At 55.1% G+C, this 20039-nt stretch overlaps 1 protein-coding gene across 11 annotated transcripts in view; it reads right to left on the reverse strand.

Moving 5' to 3' along the window:
• Positions 1–1504: 1504 nt before the first annotated feature.
• Positions 1505–20039, reverse strand: part of MBP (myelin basic protein) — a 113443-nt gene continuing 94908 nt past the window's right edge. For 3 of the 11 annotated variants that reach the window (XM_057698246.1, XM_057698252.1, XM_057698245.1), the window contains 6 exons: positions 13119–13226; positions 11819–11854; positions 11384–11416; positions 7985–8104; positions 2390–2754; positions 1505–2036 (listed from right to left, as the gene is read on the reverse strand). In XM_057698246.1, coding sequence (XP_057554229.1) covers positions 2710–2754; positions 7985–8104; positions 11384–11416; positions 11819–11854; positions 13119–13226 — 342 coding nt within the window. In that variant the 3' untranslated portion in view covers positions 1505–2036; positions 2390–2709. Of the gene's footprint in view, positions 2037–2389; positions 2755–6900; positions 7110–7984; positions 10050–10580; positions 11300–11383; positions 11417–11818; positions 11855–13118; positions 13227–20039 lie in introns of those variants that run through there. The other 8 variants (XM_057698242.1, XM_057698241.1, XM_057698250.1 and 5 more) reach the window with 7 other exon arrangements.

A 20039-nucleotide genomic window follows, 5' to 3' on the forward strand; every position in this document is an offset into this window, starting at 1 on the left:
CTCGACCAGCTCCTTGGACCGTCCTCTGCCTGGATGGATGGGCAGGAGGCCACACACGGTTCTCAGTCTGGACCGAGTGGCATGGACACGGCTGTGCAGGTTGACACGATGTCTTGGAAAGAGTGATCGCTGTGCTTTGCTGTTCTGGTGGAAAGAGACTTCCTCGGCTCCGTAGACCCTCCGGACACCTCTGGACTCTGAGCGGCAGTCCTCGGGGTGAGCACGTGAGGAGAGGAAGAGTGTCCCGGCTGGGCCTCCAGCACTCTGTTCTCCCGGAGCTCCACCTGGTAAACTAACTTTCCTTCAGCTTTTTAAAAATAATTAATTAATTAATCTGTTTATTGGCTGCGTTGGGTCCTTGTTGCTGCACACGGGCTTTCTCTAGTTGTGGTGCGTGGGCTTCTCATTGCAGTGGCTTCTCTTGTTGTGGAGCACGGGCTCTAGGCACGTGGGCTTCAGTAGTTGCAGCACACAGGCTCAATAGTTGTGGCACACGGGCTTAGTTGCTCCACAGCATGTGGGATCTTCCCAGAGCAGGGCTCGAACCCGTGTCCCCTGCATTGGCAGGTAGATTCTTAACCACTGCGCCACCTAGGAAGTCCCTCTCTCAGCTTCACAGGGATAACACAGACCTCTTTGGATACATGCTCAGTGAGAACACACCTTCTGTGGTTCATTTCCTATTTTGCATTTTTTATTTTAATGTCGCATTATCATGGTAAATGCTGTGTTATTCTAGGACACCCCTTGGCTTACCATTTAATGAATTTTCTATACATGCAATGTTAAAATAGGTCAACTAGAAGGGCAGAATTGAAAAATGTGGTCTTTGCATGCTTTTCCAAATTCCTCGGTCTGAAGGGGTTTGGGGGTTGGCATGGCTTGGAGTCTGTCTCCCCCACGGGTGGGGCCTCAGGCTACTGAGTGGGGTGGCTTTTGTTGTCAGATTGGAAGCGCAGGGCATGTTGAGCCTGGGGGCTCCCCGAGGGTGGCCGGTGTCACCCCACAATCCACCAGGAGGGGGCTTCCCTTGCTGGGACTCCTGAGTTTCTCAGGGCTGCTCCTGAGACAGAAGGGAAGCAGTGGTTTGTTACAAGCAAAACAAAAGATCTCAGTTTATCTTTTTGAAATGACTTATTGTTGCCAGTGTCTCCACGTGGCAAAAAGTGATTTTTCAAAGATTCTTCACTTCAAGTTAACAGGGATCTTACACTGGTAAGATAATAAAATGTAAATATACTTTAAAAGATTGTTTAAAGATGAATTAAGAGTTATTTTCCTTGTGAGTTAGAGACTCACTGCCCTAATAGTGACCTCTACTCCACTTTCTCTTATCGACACACAAACCATCTGACAGTTCACCTCCTCAAACTGGTGCCGACACACAGCTCTGTCCTGTGACAATAAGACACCTACTCTCATCAGCTCTGAGTTTTGCCCTACATGGGCTCACATCCTGCAGACCGGGATAAAAGTCAAAGAAGACAGCCATGCAAATATCAGTGAACGTGTATTATTTTATTTCAATATTCAAGAACAGTGCATACTTTCCACGAGACCCATGGTCACAGCTCTTGCTGCCGGGTGTAGCCACGGATGGAGGTCACTCAGTCAACAGTCCGCTCAAAGATGCAGCGTGTGTGTCGAGCAGTTTGGAGGTTTTGTTTCAGAAATTGTATTTCTCTTTTTTCTCACCCTCTCAAATCATTGAGGCTATATATTAATAGACATTATATGAAACCCACAGGAAGCATTCAGAATTAGAAGGGGATTAAGAGTCGCGTTTGGGCGCTACGTGGACTCTCCCTCACTGCCGTCCTAAGGGGGCTGACGCCAGTGCAGGGGCTCCTTGGAGGGCTTGTAGGAGAGATGCTGAAATCAAAAGGCAGGAATCAGTAGGTTAGGAGGGGCGCGCAGGGCATGTCAGCTGGCGTTAGGGAGAGTGGGGTCGGGGGCCGCCCGCATCCCCGCGTGGTTGGCCGGGGCCGCAGTCCCCCGGCGACTGGGGAGAAGCCAGCGCGCTGGTCAGTGGATGTCTAGGAGGAAGCGGACGGGACGGTTAGGTTTCCGCGAGGGTTAGTGTTCGCCGTGTGCACCGCCGTGCTGAGCACGCCACCTGTCACCTTCGCGCTCGCGGTGACCCGCCCGCCACCGCGAGGCTCCCGGAACCTCGTGCCACCGCTCCGAGCCGCGCCCCTGCCGCCCTCCCGCCGGGCCGGGACCAGGTCCCGCGCCTGTGCCGCCCGCGCCTGGGCCCCGGGGGCCCGGCCGCGCCCGCCCCGCGTCCGCTCTGCGCTCCGCCCTCCGGCTCCCCCGGCGCCTCCGGCTCCCGCGGCGTGAGCCGCGCCGCCACGCGGGGCCCTCCCAGCTGCCGCCGCCTGCCACGTACCAAGCGCCCGCCGCCAAGCCGCTCCGTGCCGCCGGGTTAGGGAGGGGGGCTGGGAGGGAGGGGCCCGGGGGACCCCGAAGGAAGCCGGAGCCGCCGTCGCCGCGCCCGCGGCCGCCCCGGGGGCAGGGCGAGCGCGGAGGGTCGCCGGCCCCGCGCCGGGGATGCCGCTCGTCTCCGAGGGCGCGGCGACGGCGGCGCGGCTGGCCGGAGTCGCCGGGGTTAGGGGCAGCGTCTACACTAGGGATCTACGCGACGCGGTTAACTTCCAGGCAGCTGGATTAAGAAGCTGGGGACGGGATTCCGGGAGGGGGGGCAGGGCTTCAGCGTCTCGCCATCGGGGACCCCGAACGGCTGTCTCTTCCTCCCTGAGAAAAGGAAACAGAGCGTTAGGGGCGCCGGGGCCTCCCACCCGCCCCGCGTCCGGCCCTCCCCGGGCCACAGCCGCGGGGCCTCTTTCCTCTGATCTGCTGCTAGAAAGGATGCCTCCGCCCGGGGCTGGCCTTTGACCCCGTGCCTCACAGCATCCTTTAGCTCACCGGGCATCCGAGCGCCATCCAAGGGCAAAGCGGACACAGAGAGCGGGCGCCCCGTCTGAGAATGCCGCGTTTCCGGGGCTGAAAAGCTCAATTGATGTATCATTGTGTTTCGTTGGTTTGTTTAATAAATTTATTTATTTATTCATTTATTTATTTATTGGCTGCGTTGGGTCTTCTTTGGCGCGCACGGACTTTCTAGTTGCGGCGAGGGGGGGGCTCCTCTTCGTTGTGGTGCACAGGCTCCTCATTGCGGTGGCTTCTCTTGTGGAGCATGGGCTCTAGGCAAGCGAGCTTCAGAAGTTGCAGCACATGGGCTCAGTAGTTGTGGCGCCTGGCCTTAGTTGCTCTGCGGCATGTGGGATCTTCCCGGACCAGGGATCGAACCCATGTCCCCTGCATTGGCAGGCAGATTCTTAACCACTGCGCCACCAGGGAAGTCCCATCATTGTTTTTGGAATGAGTCCTTGTTTCCTCCTTGAGATTTCTGGGACCAGGGGAAGCTCATCTGTGGGAGGCTGAGGTGCTGACAGGGAGGGGCCCACCACTCAGCTGGTCTCCCCCGGGGACAGTCCCCTCCTGTGAGGCTTATTCTGTGTCACCAAGAAAACCAGCCTCCTGGAGGGGCCGTCCACAAATTTCGACCTCAGGGTCTTAAAAAATGTGAATTGATGTGTTTTCTGGACAAATACAATTTGCAATTAAAAAAAAAAAAAAAAGAGTTGGCAGTCGTGGTGGTGGAGATGGCTGAGCAGGCTGGCTGCATCCACGGAGCGTGGCCAGGCGGCGGCTCCGAGAAGTTAGCGCTTGTCACCCCAGATGTCACTTAGGTTAAGCTGGAGAAGGGCACTTTTTTTCTTTTTTGCATTCGAAATTTCATTCAAACTTTAGTCTCTTTGGATTTCCCTTTTCTCTTAGGTTATGAATGAAAACTTGACCTCTCAAAGATTCCCTTGAGACTGCGAGCCCTCAGAAAGCAAGAAAGACGGGACATACGCTGTTGACCAGATGGCAGGTGGGCACTGAGGGGCCTTGTCCATGGCTCTGCCCCCCCACGGTGCCCAGAAATAGGCACTAAAGCCCACATCCTGACAGTTTACAGTCAACCAGAGAGATGGTAATTCTGATTTCTTGGGGTTTTGTTTTTTCCACAAACATCCGTATGTTGCTAAACAACCCGCTCTAGGAATTTTTTTTCCACAAGTGAGACGGTTTGTGGAATTCTAGCCTCTGAAGGCATCAGGAATCTAGCATCAGGCATCATCCGGAGAAGCTCCCGCCCAGGGAAGGGGCTCTGTCACCCCTGCCTCGGGGCCAACCGCTTCAGCGGAGGCTCGGGTCTGGACCGTGCGAGCCTGGCTCCGCTTTGCCCACTGAGTCCTCAGAGCCGCTCCGGAGTGGCCCTGATCCAGTCTGCACGGGCCCCACCTTGTCCTGAATTTCCGGAGATTAACCCGTAGGGCTCCCCTGAAAGTGTGAGTTATTCCTGCACGGAAGGAGCACCACTGCTCCATCCGACAAAGTATAACACACCTGTGCGGGACAGACTCAGTTCCCCACACCCTTTGCCAGACAATCCACACGAGACACCACGGGATGTCCTTAGGGCTCCTTTTGAAGTGAAAAATGGCAAATGTATGGGTTTTCTTGTCTATCATTGTACGCACAATTTATCGAGTATCTCCCATGAGCTAAATCCTCTTGTGAATGAGTAAGCCACCCTGGAGGGCGGTGTTCTCGGCATCCCCCTTGCCTAGTAGAGGAGCCAAAGTTCAGAGAGGTTGTGTGATTTCCTCAAAGTCAGTCAGCCAAAGGGGAGCCGGGGTCAGAACCTCTGATGAGGAGGGAAATCGTTCCAGCTGCAGATGTCTGCATTCCGCCCGAGGACACTCTGGTTCGGAAGTCTTGGGGGCCCAGCAATGGTCTGGGCATGGCAGGCGACCCCCTGGCCAGCTTTGGGGTCCCTGGTGGAAACCCTGCAGTCCCGGGTTTAGACCCAGAGCCCCTCCAGGATCTGCGTGCTCGCCATCTCGTTGCCGTGTTTCAGCATGGAGACACACAGATCGCGATGGTCTCTGTTGCTTGGACGTTTGGAATAGAATTTATTTCCTTATCAGATTAGCCTCAGAATTGACATTTTGAAGAGTGAGTCCTGCCTGCATTTCATCTGACACGAACCAACTTAGCAATGGGTTACTCACCACTCACTTCACGTACTTCAGGTTTTTCTCAAAGCTGACTCCTGCCTCACGTCACCCACGAGTGTCCAGCACCTTCTGGAATCTGGGTCGCTGAGTCTGTCCGAGCCATGGGTGCATCTTGACCCCCTGACACACCACACATGGGACTTGATATTGAATTAAAGATTAGGTGACCAAATTGATGAGTCTTTGGGTTCCTGACCCAAAGAAATCATTTCACCAGCAATTGCAAAATATCAACGTTTTGGTGAGCTAAGTGGGAAGCACACTTCCGCTGGTCGGAGGTCAGAGGTCAGAGGTGATTCGGGTTGAGGAGCCGTCGTGCTTTGCTGGTGGTGACTGAGCCCTCGAGACAGGGCAGGTGGGGCTGTCAGATCTCCTGGTGACATGACCATGGCCAGGTACCTCGGGACCTTCTCCTGTTAAATCACATTGTGACCTGCCGTGCCTTCGGCGGATGTCGCCCAGGAGGCGCTCCTGTTCTCATCCGAGACCACGAGCACCTGGGAGATCAGCTCCCCGGATGGCCGACAGGCTGAGGACATGCATGGGTGGGGGAGGAAGAAGCTGCCCCACGGGGTGAGAATCTGGGATGCGATACTGACACCAGGATGCTTGAGGACGCAGGACGGTCCAACATCTGGGAACCGAGCAGACTGGCTCCCCTCCTGCTGCGCGACCACGGGTTTCCTTTATCCGCAGGGAGCACCCGATGGTGCTGAGGGCAGCGTGGGTGTCATGTCCTTACCATGCCGCTCCTGTCATAACAGACGGACTCTGTCTTTTCCTGGTTGGTGTCTGTCTTCATTATGACATCTCTTCCGGCTGGAAGAGGAGTTGGCTGGGCCCTTGTAATGGTCAGGACCGCAGTCCTAGTTGGACGTCGGCAGGGAAGTGACGGCCTTATTTGGATCAAGAGTCAGCGAAAGTGGCAGCTGGGCTGTTACTCTGACGAGAAGACAAGTGGGACCTGGATTTGGTGACGTCCGTCCCTGCCAGGCTGCTGTGTGAACACAGTTCTGTATCAGGGATGGACCCTGCCCTCAGGGAGCCTCGAGTCGTCGTGGAAACGGCCCCCGCTGTGCAGGATGCTCGCTGTGGCTCCGCGGGGTCACCCCTGACCCCAAGCCCCTTCCAGCTTTAAGCCTGAAATGCTGACACGTGGTTGGAGCCTAGGCCCAGCCGTCAAAGCCCTGGATGGACGGCCACAGAAGTCCACACACGTCTCCCTTGTTATTTGGTCCAGGCAATGCAAAATCAAGTCCCATTTTTGCTAGTTTCTGCCTGATGGTCTTTCAACATTAGAACATAAGTCACACCATGTCGCTAGACCCCAGGGACCTCCCTGTTCAGGACCAAGGTCAGAGCCCTCAAGAGGGTCACGGGACCCTCTGTGGGGGCAGCCCCAACCCTTCCCCCCGTCACTTGGTGCCACTCACCGTGGCCACCGTCCTCCTCCTGGGACTCAGTCAGGCCTCCCCATCCTCCGTCAGCCGGGAGCCCTGTCCCTGTGCAAGGCCAGCCCTCACCCCCTTTGCATCTTTGCCGCCTGCCACCAGCTCCGCCAGGCCATGTCTGGCCCCCTGCCTGGAATCCTAACGGCCTCGTGGACACAGAGGGGCATGTCTGAGCTGTGGCCCCCCTCACGACCACACGAGAGGCGGTGCTGGCCTCTGTGTGTGAGGCTTTCCCTGCACCTGAAACTGTGCAGAGCAGGTGCTCAGCAAACCCAGGGGCAGAACGCGGAGAACTGCAGAGTCACCACTGGCCAGGTACCTGGGACGCCCGCGATGCGGCCGCAGGGGCAGAGCCCGCTGCCCTCTCCCTGTCTTCTCAAGCCCCACCTGGGTGCTCGGGCCCTGCCCGTCGGGACGGCCAGGTCTCCTCTGTCTGAGGAGGAGGCAGGGGCCCCGCCCCGCAGTCAGCGTCCTGGCTCCAGGCCCCTCCGCCTCTGGGATGTTCAGTTTCCTTACAGGTGAGCTTGGCCTGGGTCAGAAGACAGCCCTGGACGTAGGCGCTCCCCACCACCCCGGGAAAGACCTGCACCCTGGCAGCTCCGGGAGGAAGGCGTCCGAGAGACCTCGTGTGAGGGGTCACTGCTGTCCTCTCTGAGCTCCGCCTGGGTGTCTGCTCCTGTCTGAGCCCAGAACCTTCCCTTCCCTCTTGCAGGCGGCTCAGGCTGGGGGTGTGGTGCCCCGTCCCCTATCAGAGCCCCTTCTGAGATTTCAGATGTTCTGAGTGAGGCTGTCTTGTCATAGCTGTGAGGGCCCGTTTCATGGGGGATGGGGCAGGGCGCCCTGCAGATGGCATCGTACCCCCGCCACTGTCACAGTGGCTCCAGCCAACGTCACCCCGTCCTACTGACGAGAAACTGAGCCTCAGGCAGGCCGGGCGCCAAGGTCACTGACTGACGGACGGGGGACCTGGGTCTGTGTGGCTCCGACGTCCACGTTAACCAACAGGACAGATGCCCGTGGTCCCGGGGGCCTCTCGTCCATCCACCCATCTTTCCGTCTTGTCACCTTGGCTCCCTCCGGTTTCCTCCGGGGCGAAGGTGCTGCTGCCTCGTCCAGGAAGCTGCCCGACCTTGCAGACGGGGGTGGGGGTGCCCTCCAGGCCCCCACCCCTCCCGGGTCCGGCTGTAACCACGACGACCCCCCTCGTCCTCAAGCTCCCCGGGGGTCCTGGCCTGGTACCTGGCGCCGCACCTGCTCAGGTGAGCCCCGGAGCAGCACCTGCCCGGGAGCGGCCGGGGTGCGGAGGAGGAGCTCCGGGGCAGCGGCGAGAGGCTGGGCTGGGGGTGCTGTGCCCGCGCCCGCCCCGCGCCCGCCCCGCGCGCGCGCGTGAAGAAGGTGCCTTACCAGCTTGAAGATTCTGGAAAGCGTGCCCTGGGCATCGTGCCCCTTGAGGCCCTTGTGGGCCGCCTTGTAGTCGGAAGCTCTGCCTCCGTAGCCGAACCCCGGCTTCTGGCCCTCGGCTCCCTGCAAGACAGGACGGCCGCGCTCAGTCGGGCGCTGCGCCCGCGGCCCTGCCCCCGGGGCCACGTGCATCCGGCCCGGCCTGGGCGGCGGAGCCTCCCCTCCGCCGGCGGCCTCCCTTCTCCACGCCGCGTGGCTTCCGAGAGCAGATGAGCCCACACCACGCCCAGCGAGCTGCAGCGCCTCTGCCCGCCGTGTCTGGAGGCCGGGGGCCCGGGGCAGCGGAGCGGGTGCGCTGCCCGGTGCCGGGGCCTCTGGCGTGGGCAGGCCCCTCACCTCTGCTCCCGGGAGCCGTCAACCACCTACGGCTCCGTGACCTTTGGGGCGCCTACCTTGCTAACTTGCGGAGGCAACATGCCCAGTTCTCCGGCCTGGGGGAGCCTCTGGGGGACCCGGGCCAGCGCCCCTGGCCGCGGCGTGGGTGCCCCGGGCACGCGCGGGGAACGGGGAGCGGGGCGGCACCCGGGGCTCCGGGCAGGGGGCCGCTCCCCGTGGGGGGCGGGGGCAGGTCCCGGCTGGGAAGCCACGCCCCCCAGGCTGTGCACCGGCTCTCGGCCCCAGCGCCGGCAGCCTGGACGGGTCTCAGCAACCCCACACCCTGGCTGTGTGACCTTGGGCAAGTGTTGGACCCTCTCGGAGCTTCAGTTTCCTCTTCTATAAAACGGGGACACTGGACACGTTGCTCTGGGAACGGAGCCTGTAGCTCCTGCTGTTGCTATGGGAGGGCCCCTCCCGGCAGCCCCCACCCCGGCCTCCAGCTGCCCCAGGAGCCTCCCCGCTCACTTCAGGGCAGACGGGGAAAGCTGCCTTTGTGGCATGTAGCAATGGTAAACGATTTCTGAAATGTAAGGATATGTGTGTCTCTAGGACCAGTTTGCATCTAATGCACTTTAGCTTCAAAGGGAAACTTGCACTGTGAGCACGAGAAAGGAAGGGGGGAAACTCCGGTGCGCAGACAAGATGAATGTTGGCATTTGGGGGTTACGGCGTCCAGCCTGGGCTACAGTGTCCCTTGGAGGGCGGGGCGGACCGCACAGCCCGTCTGCCTCAAGGATCTTATGCAGCGGACAGGCTCTGAGGTCTCACGGTGTGTTTTGCCAACAAGAAGTGGGAGGTTCTCTGTCTGGGCCTCTCCGGAGAATTCTGTAAACAAAATAAAACCGTCTCCAGATCAAGACCCCAGGACCCTCTGCCTGAGCCTACAGTCCTTTCATAGTTTCACGAGGCGGGTCTTAGGGCTGGAGGGAGCTTGGGAAACCGTGGGACCCATCCCTCTGGTTTAGAGGTGCTGGAGGTGTGCTCTAGGGGGTTCTACACCCTTCCAGTCCACCTCTCTCGTGTTTGGACTGAAGCTGGACCGGAGCTATCTGTCCAGGCGCCCCCCCACCCCCCGAGCTACTTCTACGGTTTCCTTCTCTTCATCCCAGGCTTGGGAACAGACACTGGCCACTCAGAACCAAGGCAGCTACTGCCATATGAAGATTTGGTTTCAAGGGACAGGGCAGTGAAGATCCAAGACCACATACGAGAGGAGCCCAGCGCTGCCCCTGAATCCCAGAGGTTTCCGTGGACACATTCCCTCCATCACGGTCTGGGGGTTTGGGGGGGACGGTTAAAGAGGACTGAGCCGAAGGACAGACACAGCGTTGTAGACATCCACGCTTTCCCACACAAAGCTAAATCGTTCTCTTACTCTGTTGTTTTTCTCCAAAAATAAAGAGCTTCTGAGAAGTAAATTCAAGGATTGGTTTTCAGATTAATAATCTGCTTAATTTTTCTCCTTTCAAATTCTTGGTCACTTATATCTTTGGACAACCTAGAATTTACCAGAAAACATACAATGTAGTTTAGAAAAGCAGTGGGACATTCAGGAACTCCAAACGGGAGGACAGTCCTGTGGCTCTGGGAAACCGACAAACCAGCTCACGGAATACAGAGGAGGATTTTGCTTTGGGAAAAAAGAGAAAATTAACAGACATTAGTGGGACATGGAGGCATGCGGAGGCCGTGCTGTTAGCTGCTGGGCTGACGTGGTCTTAAACGACTGGAAGAAAAATGGTCTCTTCCCCCTCCCCTCCCCCCAGCGTTCGGCGATGGCTTTGCCCTGGTCCACGCCTACAAGGTTAGCAGGCAGGTCAAGCGGTTACTAAAATAAGATTTCTGGGTCAGAGATGGATTTCCCTCTTCCATGTCATCTTTGTCTCCTGCTGCACAGAAGGTCCATCATCAATTGTCTCTGAGGGCTGACCCGTGTCGATCCCCCACATTATTGTACCTTTCTGCAAACTCGTTAGATCAGGAAAAGCCTCTTGTGGATGCGTATGAAATGTTCCAGCCAATATCTCAGTTCATACTTCAGTGTAATGATGTGTTGGAGCAGTTCGTGGAAGCCTCCTCTGCCTTTGCCCTCCCCCCACCCCTTTCTCTTTCATCCTAAATCCATTCATTCATTTCTAGGATGCTTATTAATTCAGCATCAAGTGCATGTAGGCTCTGCACTAGAGAATGAGGACATTGTGTCTCAAGGCAGAAACAGTTCCTGGCCCAAAGGTTAGTGGTTCTATTTCTATTCTGGAAATTTTATAAAATAAAAACAGTATCTAATATTTACTAGCAACTATGGTCAATAGATTTGGTTAAAATACAGATAGGCATTTAAAGTTGGCTCAGACACCAAATTTTACTAGAAAAGGAACAAATTCCACCATTTAAAATCTTCACGGACACTTTGTTCTCAGAAATTCCTGAAAAGGTTTTCCTGGATGGCTTGGTATCCAAACTTTAGTTATCACTAAATCAAACCCCAAACCAAACTCTTCTGGATCACTTAGGTTATTATAAACCAAATAACCGAAGGTAGAATCTTCCTGTCTTGTTAGCAGGGTCATTTTTTCTCAACAAAATGTCAACATCTGGTGTGGGTGGGGGCGCTGGCTATTTGGACAGGTCCACATGCAGACTGCAGGGACCGATTTTTCCTCATCTGTCCTCTGGGAAGGAAATCAGGCATTTTCTCAAACGTGGAGTTGCTCCCTCCCTGGGGAGGAGCCCAGTGGTGTCTCCTCGGAGCCCTTTGGTGCCTGGGCCCCGGGACGCAGAGACGGGAGTGTGACCCCAGCTGGTAGGAAGGGCCAGCCGCGGGGCAGCAGCCAGGGACAGGCTGCGCGGGATGCGAAGGAAAGTGGGCCCAGAGGGCAACTGAAACAGAGCAGAGCAGAACGGCTGAGTGGCCATGAGCACCGGGAAGGGGAGGCAGCGGGTGCACGTGCGTTTGTCACCTACCCAGCTAAATCTGCTGAGGGACAGTCCTCGCCCCTGTGTGAGGAAAAGAAAGAGTGACATGGTGGTCAGTGTGGGAACAACGTTCTCTCCAAAAAGCAGGAAGCACCGTCAAAACAACACAGCGCTGAGACGGCAGACAGGTTTTGTCACACGCGCCGTATCCGTGGTTGGCCGTGGCCCCCGGCAGCTGCCCAGGGGGGATTTCGGATCGGGGTTGAGAGGGAAGGGAGCTGCGGTGGCGGGCACTGTCTGCCCGGCTGCGGGTGGGAAGGGATGCCACGCACGTCTCAGCCTATGCTACGTGGGCGCCATGTGGCAAGATGTTTTGGGACGGAGTCCGAGAGCTCTTTGAGTCCAGCTCTCTTTTTGGTCCACTTAGGGGTCTCAGGGGAGAGCCCTACAGGGACGATGACGCAACACGTCCGGAGCGCTTACCTTTCCTTGCGATGGAGGAGGTGTGCGAGGGGTCACCTGCGAAGACACAGGAGAGTGGTGAGCTGGGGGGTCCCTCCTTCACAGCAGCCTCACACTGTCACCTTGTCACCTCACGTTGTCACCTAGCTTGTCGCTAGTTCCCAGCTAGCTCCTGCTTGCCCGGAGGGTGTAAGAAGCCCCCCACGCAGTCTCTGCCCGGCCCCCCCATTCTGTCCTGGCTGAGGGAGGAATGTAGGATTCGAGAATCTGAAAGTATCCAACGCTAGCCAGATCTTCCAGAACATGCAGAAAGTGTGTGAGAGGCTGGGAAACACGCCAAAGGCTCTGCAGCCACAGAGGCGACTCCTCGTGGCGTGTGCTGCCGGAGACGGTGAATGTCACCGAGTTCCTTCCTGGGGCGGGCAGTAACGTGCCCCTGGTCTTTAGAGCTTCGGGGGTGCGACTCCTAACCTCCCACATCAGCAGGAAAATGCCATCTTAGGTGCTCCGCACAGGACGTGTATAGAGAGAGCCTGTGGGTTTGCTTCTGTTTCTAAGACTTCATTTTTTGGAGCAGTTTCAGGTCTCTAGAAAAACTGCAGAGAAATTGCGGAGAGTTCTCCCGACGCCTCTGTCGTGTGCGCCGAGGCCCCTGGCTTTCGTGTGGCCCACCTGCTGCAGCCGGAGACCCAGTATCCGCACGCTCCCCGAGGCCCGGTGCGTGCCGGGCTCACGGTGCTGCACGTCCTGTGGATGCTGACGACCGTGTGTGGCGTCTCCGCCGCCACAGGGTCGCTCAGAGGGGCCCCCCGCCCCCGAGTCCCGCATGCTGCTCGTCTACTCACCCCACCTGCCCCCGCAGCCCTCATCTTCTCACTGTCTCCAGACTTTTACAACGCTTGTATTTTTGAACTAGGCATCTCCTAGTAGTTTGATCTCAAAAGGAGTGTGTTCTTCGGTAGAACACAAAGGTCCGTGGGTGACAGGTGTGGCTCGGACCTTGGGACCAGGTGCTGGGCCTGAGCTCCCGTGGTCAACCGCACCCCGACGAGTGGGAGGCACTTGGGGACATGCTCAGACCATCCCCCCCCCGTGGATGACAACTGTGTCACCTGGGGATACACTCGGACACCCCCCACCCCTACCGTGGACCAGAGCTCACTGTCACCTGGGGACATATTCAGACCACCTCTCCCCATGGATTAGAGCTGAGCCACCCGGGGACGTACTCAGGCCTCGTGGACGGGGGCAGGGCCGGGCACCCCTCCCCCTCCGATCCCCTCCCCCCCGCCCCCCGCCCCATCCCGCGGCCACCACTCACGATGTTCTTGAAGAAGTGCACTACGGGGTTTTCATCTTGGGGCCGCCCGTGCTGGGCCTTCTGGGGCAGGGAGCCGTAGTGGGTGGTTCTGGCCGCATGGTGTCCATCCTGAAAGACAAGGCATGGGGTCTCAGGACAGGCAGGACCCCGTCTTGTCCGGGGAAGCTGCCTCTGCTCCGCTGTGGATCTGATGCTCTCGGAACCAGACAGACCTGACTCCACAAGACGCACCTGGGCACGCGGAGGGTGGGGGTGCTGTCGCCGCAGCCCTGCAGGCCCCTCCTTGGCTGACGTGCGGGCCACCTCAGACGCCTCCGCGGGAGCCCACCCGACGGCCAGGCCAGGCCCGGCCCAGCCCCCCCAGACGCGGCCTCCACCTGCAAAAGCGCCCGGAGCCTGCGCGCCCGTGGTCCCAGAGCCGGGGAGGCGCCCAGAGTCCCGGCCGAGCGGACGCTGCCTCCCTTTCCAGCCCGGGTTCATTTGCAGAGGGTGCCCTCCTCCTCTCTCCCCCCACAGCCACCCCTGCCTCTGCCTCACAAACGGAGCCTCCTCTCTCCAGCCGGGGACGGGGGGCAAGACCTGCCACCGTACAGCACCTCCAGGTTGTCTCCACTTTCTGAGACCTTGTCTTGGCGCTGAGTGGACTGGCCACCTCGCTGTCCTTTGAACGAGGTGCCCATGTTCCTCCAGGCCTCCTGCTTCCCTGTGACTTTCTACACCTGCTCAGCCTTCAAGTGCAAGTTCTAGTTCTTCCTTCTGCCCGCGCCCACCTGGCCCGGCCGCGCCTGCCGCCTCTCCTGAGCCGCCTGGGCCGAGAGCTCGTGCGCAGCCTCCCTGGAGGGTGGAGCGCGGGCCCTGGGGCGCGCTGAGCCTGCCTCTCCTCCGCCGGCGAGGACCGTGCTGTGTTCTGGTTCCTTGTGGAGGAAGCGCAGGGAATCGAGCTGCCCTGTGGATGCCAGGGCCTGGGCAGACGCGGATGCCGTGGGCATGTGCACCTGAAGCTGTCGGCCTCGGGGGAGGAGCTGGAGCATTTCAGGGACTGCTGACACCCCCGCCCCCACTCTCACTTATTCTCTCTGCTGGTGTGGCCAGAACGTAGAGAACCTGGTTCCCCTTGCGCGCTAGGTTGTTTGTCACCGAGGGCCCTTCTGAACTCACAGACCAGTCAGGTTCAGCCACCACGGGCCAACCTCACACATTCTTGTCCAATGAAAGAGAGTGTAAAATTAAGAATTAAAAAAGAAAACAGATGAGCTAGGAAACTGTTTACATTACTTACTTTAAGAAAAAGATCTTCAAGCATCTGCAGTGTCTGCCAAGTGAAGTTATTTGTTAGATACCATCATAAAGGCCAAAAGTAATTAAAACAGCTCACAGCTGAGTACCACTTGCCCTTCCTTTGTTGTTTATACACCATTTTCCTGCCGTGTTGGATTCTGAGTCACTGAAACATCATGCATTTTAATTCACCCAATTCTGTGATTAAACTAGAACAATCTTTTAAACTTTACAATGAGGTTTTTAAACAAATGAATGTCCAGTCCTGTCATGCAGATCTGATATTATTAAAACTTATGCTTTGAGATAGTCAATGAAGTATCATTAGCTAATCATAATATTTCACACATTTATCATGCCTACCAGCTTTGATTGCTAGAAGAAAATGCATATATTTTGGTGGTTTTTATAAGGAATACATTGGTCACCAATCTTTTGAGGAGGAAGTGATTTACATCTTTTAAGGAAGACATCAGGTTGGTAAGTTGTCTTCTAGCTCTCGGAATCTGGGGTCAGAACTGTTCGTGAAAAAGGCAATAGGTTTATCTATGGCCCTTGGCACAGAACTAAGCGTGCAGTAAGCATCACTGTTGAATTAACAGGTTGACTGTTTAGATCACTTTTAATACAGGGCCCAACACATGGAATAGATCTTAAGTAAACAGAACAATCATCACCGGCTTCCTTTGTTACATATGCATTGAAGAGTGACTGAGCTAGGACCCTGACTTGGAATTTTGGCTATACGTGCTCACAGATAATTTGATGTACTTGTAGAGTTACTACAGCTGTATTGTAATAGTTGTACGGGTCTATATTAGCCATGAACGAACCCCCAAATTTAAAAACACTACCATATATAATAGCATCAGAGAACAAAGCATCAGTTACAAATTTAGCAAAGCGTGTATAGGATCTTTATGCTAAAAACTAGAAAATGCTAGTGGAGGAAAATCAAAGAAGACTTAAGAGGGAGGCCTACTATAGTTATGGGTCAAAAGACTCAACATAGTAAAGATGTCCGTTCTCCCCAAACTGGTCTACAGATGCGATGCACCTCCAAGCAGCACCCTAGCAGGCTTGTGTTTGGATATAGAAAAACCAACCTTGAAAACTGTACATAACCAAAATAGCCAGACAGGTGTGAAGGAGGAGAATCAAGTCTGAGGAATGGCCTAACTCGGTGTTAAGATGTCCTCCGTAGCGGCAGCAGTCGTAGCAGTGTGGTGCTGGAGGCGGGGCAGACGCACAGTTCAGCGGCACACAGTAGAGTCCAAAAGTAGACCCACGGAAATGGGACCAGGTGATTTTTGACAAAGGTGCAGAGACAATTCAATGGAGAAAGCACAGTCTTTTCAACAAATTGTACTGGAACCACTGGACATCCGTAGCCAGAAACAGGAGTCTCAATCCAAAGTCACAGCCCATGCAAGAATTAACCCCCCAATGAATCATGGATCTCTATCTACCCTGTAAATACAGAATTTTAGGAGAAAACAGGAGAAAGTAGGAGAAAACCTTCATGACGTGAGGGAGCCAATACGTTTGCAGAGCTGCCCCCGAAAGCATGATCCACAAAGGAAACAGAACGCATAAGCTGAACCTGATCGATACTTAAAACTTTTGTTGTGCAAAGACACTTTAAGAGAATGAAAAGACAAGCTACAGAAGGAGGAAATAATTCTGATCACATACATAACGAAAGACTTGAAAGCACAATAGGTAAAGAACTCTCAAAAATCAATGGTGAAAAACAAACAACTCAGTTAAAAAACCGGAGAAAACACTAGACTAAACACGTCACTGCAGAGGATGAGCAGAAGGCAAATGAGCACGTGAAAAGATGCCCAACATCATTAGCCATCAGTAAGATGCAAATCAAAACCATCAGAGGACACCACTGCACACCTGTTAGAATGGCTAAAATAAAGAATGCTGACAACACGACGTGTTAGCTAGAAGGTGGTGAAGCTGGAACTTGCGTGCATTGCTATCGGAATGCAAAATGGTACCCTCACTCTGTAAAACAATTTGACAGTTTCTTGTAAAGTTAACCAGGTACGTACCGCATGACCCAGCAATCCCACTTCCTGCTTTGAATGATAAAAGAAAAATTACATATTTTTGGAAGTGATTTCTATAATGAATCTATTGGTCTCCAATCTTTTCGTGGAAGTAATTTAAATCTTAAATGAAAACTTATGATCACACAAAAACCTGTACATGTGTGTTTATAGCAGCTCAATTCGTAATCACTAACTCTGCAAACAACCCAAACGTTTGTCACGGGGTGAAGGGATAAACAGACTGTGGTGTGTCCATACAGTGGCACACTGAGCAGCAGTGAAGTGAAACAGACTTCTGATACACTCAGCAGCTCAAAGGCCTCTCCGAGGCATCGAGCTGAGTAAAGGAAGCCATTCCAAAAAGATTTCATGCTGTACGATCTCATACACGTGACCTTCTTCCAAAGACCTCCCTACGGGGAGGGTGACCAGAGCAGCAGTTGTCAGGGGCCAGGAATGGGGGAGGGAAGGGTGTGGCATGAAGTAGGAGGGAGGTTTGGGGTGATACATCCTTATTGTGGTGGCAGCCACAAGAAACGACACGCGTGTTAAAATTCATAGGCCTGTACACCACAAACAAGCCGATTTTACTGCATGTTGATTTATAAAATAAGGCCATTTAACACAGTCTGTCATTATGTGGCCAAAAGCTGGTGCTGGAAACCTTATGTCATTCCATGAATTTCCCATTGGAGATCTACGCGTCGTCGAGTCTGGCCTTCTCCCTACATCCACCTTACATCTCCAGCAAGGTTTTAATCTTTTGGAGGAAAAAAAGAAACTTCTACATGATCCCCAAAACTTCTGGCAGTTTGGCTCAGCAAATAGAAGTGGACAAAGGAACAAAGAAACTCTGTTTCTACTGGGGCCTCCTGGAAAAAGCAAGCCTTTGGGGGCTCAAGAGCTCTGGTCCTGACACCAAAACCCCAGTGAACTGAGCACGTCAAGCGCCGGGGCTTCTGTTTCCTCGCATGTGAAACCATGGGGTTGAAGCAGAGACTCACTGAGAGAATTTTCAGCTCTAAACGTTGACTAAGAGGCCACCTGTGAGTCGCTGCCAAGGAAAGAAAGGTAATTCCAGCTCCATCGATGCTTATACATCAGGGTGTTTCCCAGGACTCCAGGGCCGGTACTTAATCTGTGTACTCATGCATCACTAGAAAGTTCCATGGTGAGCACAGGAAGAGGAGCTAAGAAACACGCCTCGGTTGCCATGGCGATGATGCCCTTACAGCGTGGTGGGGGAGGGGGCGCTGTGTCTGAGTCACCCTTAATTTTTTTTTTATTGTGGTAAAACATAGCTAACGTGAAAGTCACCATTTTGCCATTTTTAAGTGCACAGTTGGCATTAAGTGCATGCACAGTGTTGTGCAGCCACGACACCACCCACCTCCAGAACTTTTCCCTCTTCCCAACTGAAACTCTGCACCCAGTAAACACCAGCTCCCCACCCCCGCCCCGGCCCCTGAAAGCCCCATCCTACTTTCCCTATAAATCTACGGCTCTAGGGACCCCGTGCGAGTGGGATCACACCGTGTCTGTCCTGTGGCGACTGGCTTCTTTCACTGGTGCGGTGTCCTCGGGCTTCAGCCATGCTGTAGCTCGTGTCAGAATTTCCTTCCTGCTAAGGCTGGGTCACAGCCCATTGCCCGTGTAAACCACGTTTTGTTCAGCCGTTCATCCACAGCGGACACGTGGGTCGTCTCCACCCTTCGGCTCTTGTGCTGAGTCACCTGCTCTGACGCGGCCCCCGCGATGCTGATGTGGTCCGGCCTCCGACAGGTGGCAGAGGGGACGCAGGCCCCCGGCTTCCTTCCCCACAGCCTGAAGAGCATCCCTTATCCCTTATTCTTTGAATGAACACGGTGGCTGTGACTCAGAGGCCACACTGAAGGCCAGCCTGCACGGAGGAAAGGGGTCCGCCCCCCGCTTGAGGGGCGCCGGGCAGGGAAGCTGCGGCTGCACAGGGCATCTCTGCCATTGATGGTCAGTTCATGGGCAGAGCAGGGCCAGCCTTCATCGCCCGGGTAGTGGCGGGAGCCTCTGGCAGGCACGGTGAGGTACTTTAAAAACAGTGGGTTTGGGTTTATGTGTTGTATTTCACAATTCGTGGGGAGTGGGTACTTATTTCCATGCCTCACGGTAAACTAAGGGATCCAGGTGTGTCCTGGGGGAAGCAACCTGGAGGGGGAAGGGGTGGCAGGGGAAGAGGGGTGCGAAGGTGGCCCCAGTGCCAGGAGGAGCGAGCACGGGCAGGGCCGTGGACACCCCTGGGGCCACGGCCAGTCCCCTGCCTGCGTCTGCGCTCTCACCCCGTGTCCCCAGCCCCTGCCCCCAGAACCCAGGACACACCAGGTTCCCTTTAGTAGGAGCCCCTGGACTCGGCTGGCTGCCTCAGGGAGGGTTAGCGATTCTCCCGTGAAGCCCTTCTTGTCTGTGGTCAGAAAGCACAGAAAAGCCAGATCTGTTCACGTTTTAGTTATTTGCCAAGAGTGCTGTCCCTTCAGCCCTGTCTCTCCCGAGCTCTCCAAGGAGCTTGTCTACTTCGTAGGAGATTAAAGGCTAAGAAGGAATTCGAAGGTTGGTCCTACTGTAAAATAACTGCCCCCCGCCCCGGGCGGCAGGTCCCCTTGGACCATGAGCGGTCAGAAAAGGGAAAGGGGCCGGAGGTGGGGACCTGCACCCCACCCCCCCGTCTGTACACACGGTTAGGACGTGGACACGGTATCTCCAAAGTACATGGAGCTGAAGATTTGGTACCAGTGAAATCAGAAAATTAGTCCAGTTTCTAAAAATGAAAACTCCAGTTGTTTAGAAAAATAGTGCTTATTACATAGGGATTGAAAATGAAATGAAGAAGTTTGTAGAAGAAATCCTACCACTTAGGGGTGACCTTGGTTCACCCTCTGAGGAACCACGTGGAGCCCTGGCTTTCCGCACACGTGAACACCGGAATCGTGCAGGGGCCTCGGCACGTGGTTGCAGCACGCACAGGGTCCCGTGGCCCTGACACGTTACTCTTTTTTTGCATCATTATTAACAAAACAACAAACTTCTCCGTGGCAAATAAAACATTATGCTAAAAACTTTAAATTCTATGGGAGGAAAGCCATGGGATAAAGAACAACCATTTCATTAACTTTTAACATAAATTGTTTCCCCCCATTAGCCTGTTTCATTGTAGTTTTTGAAAAATTATGATTCATTTCCCTCCGCGTGTAATAATGTCTGTCACCAGCAGGGGGAGCGCGTGCACTTGGCTTCTCGGCTCCTTTCCAGTCCCGTCTCCAGACACCCGGAAGGATTCTTAACGAATTGTTTCCAGTTTGCTGGAGGGCTGGGAGTCCTTCAGCTTGCAAGTAATAACAGGAGATTAGTTTTCGCCTGACACATCTGAAGATCAATGGTCATCAGACTGAGTAAAGATTCATTCCCTGGACGCTAGTGGCTGTTTTATGAAAACAGGGCTGAGGCATTTGCCCGCCTCACCATTTGCATTTGGATTTGATTAGAGACGAACGGATGGAGTCATTCTCTCTCAGAAGAAAATGCGGCATCGTGAAAAAATTAATACTCC

Source organism: Hippopotamus amphibius, chromosome 11 (genome assembly GCF_030028045.1).
Source record: "Hippopotamus amphibius kiboko isolate mHipAmp2 chromosome 11, mHipAmp2.hap2, whole genome shotgun sequence".
NCBI lineage: Eukaryota > Metazoa > Chordata > Mammalia > Artiodactyla > Hippopotamidae > Hippopotamus > Hippopotamus amphibius.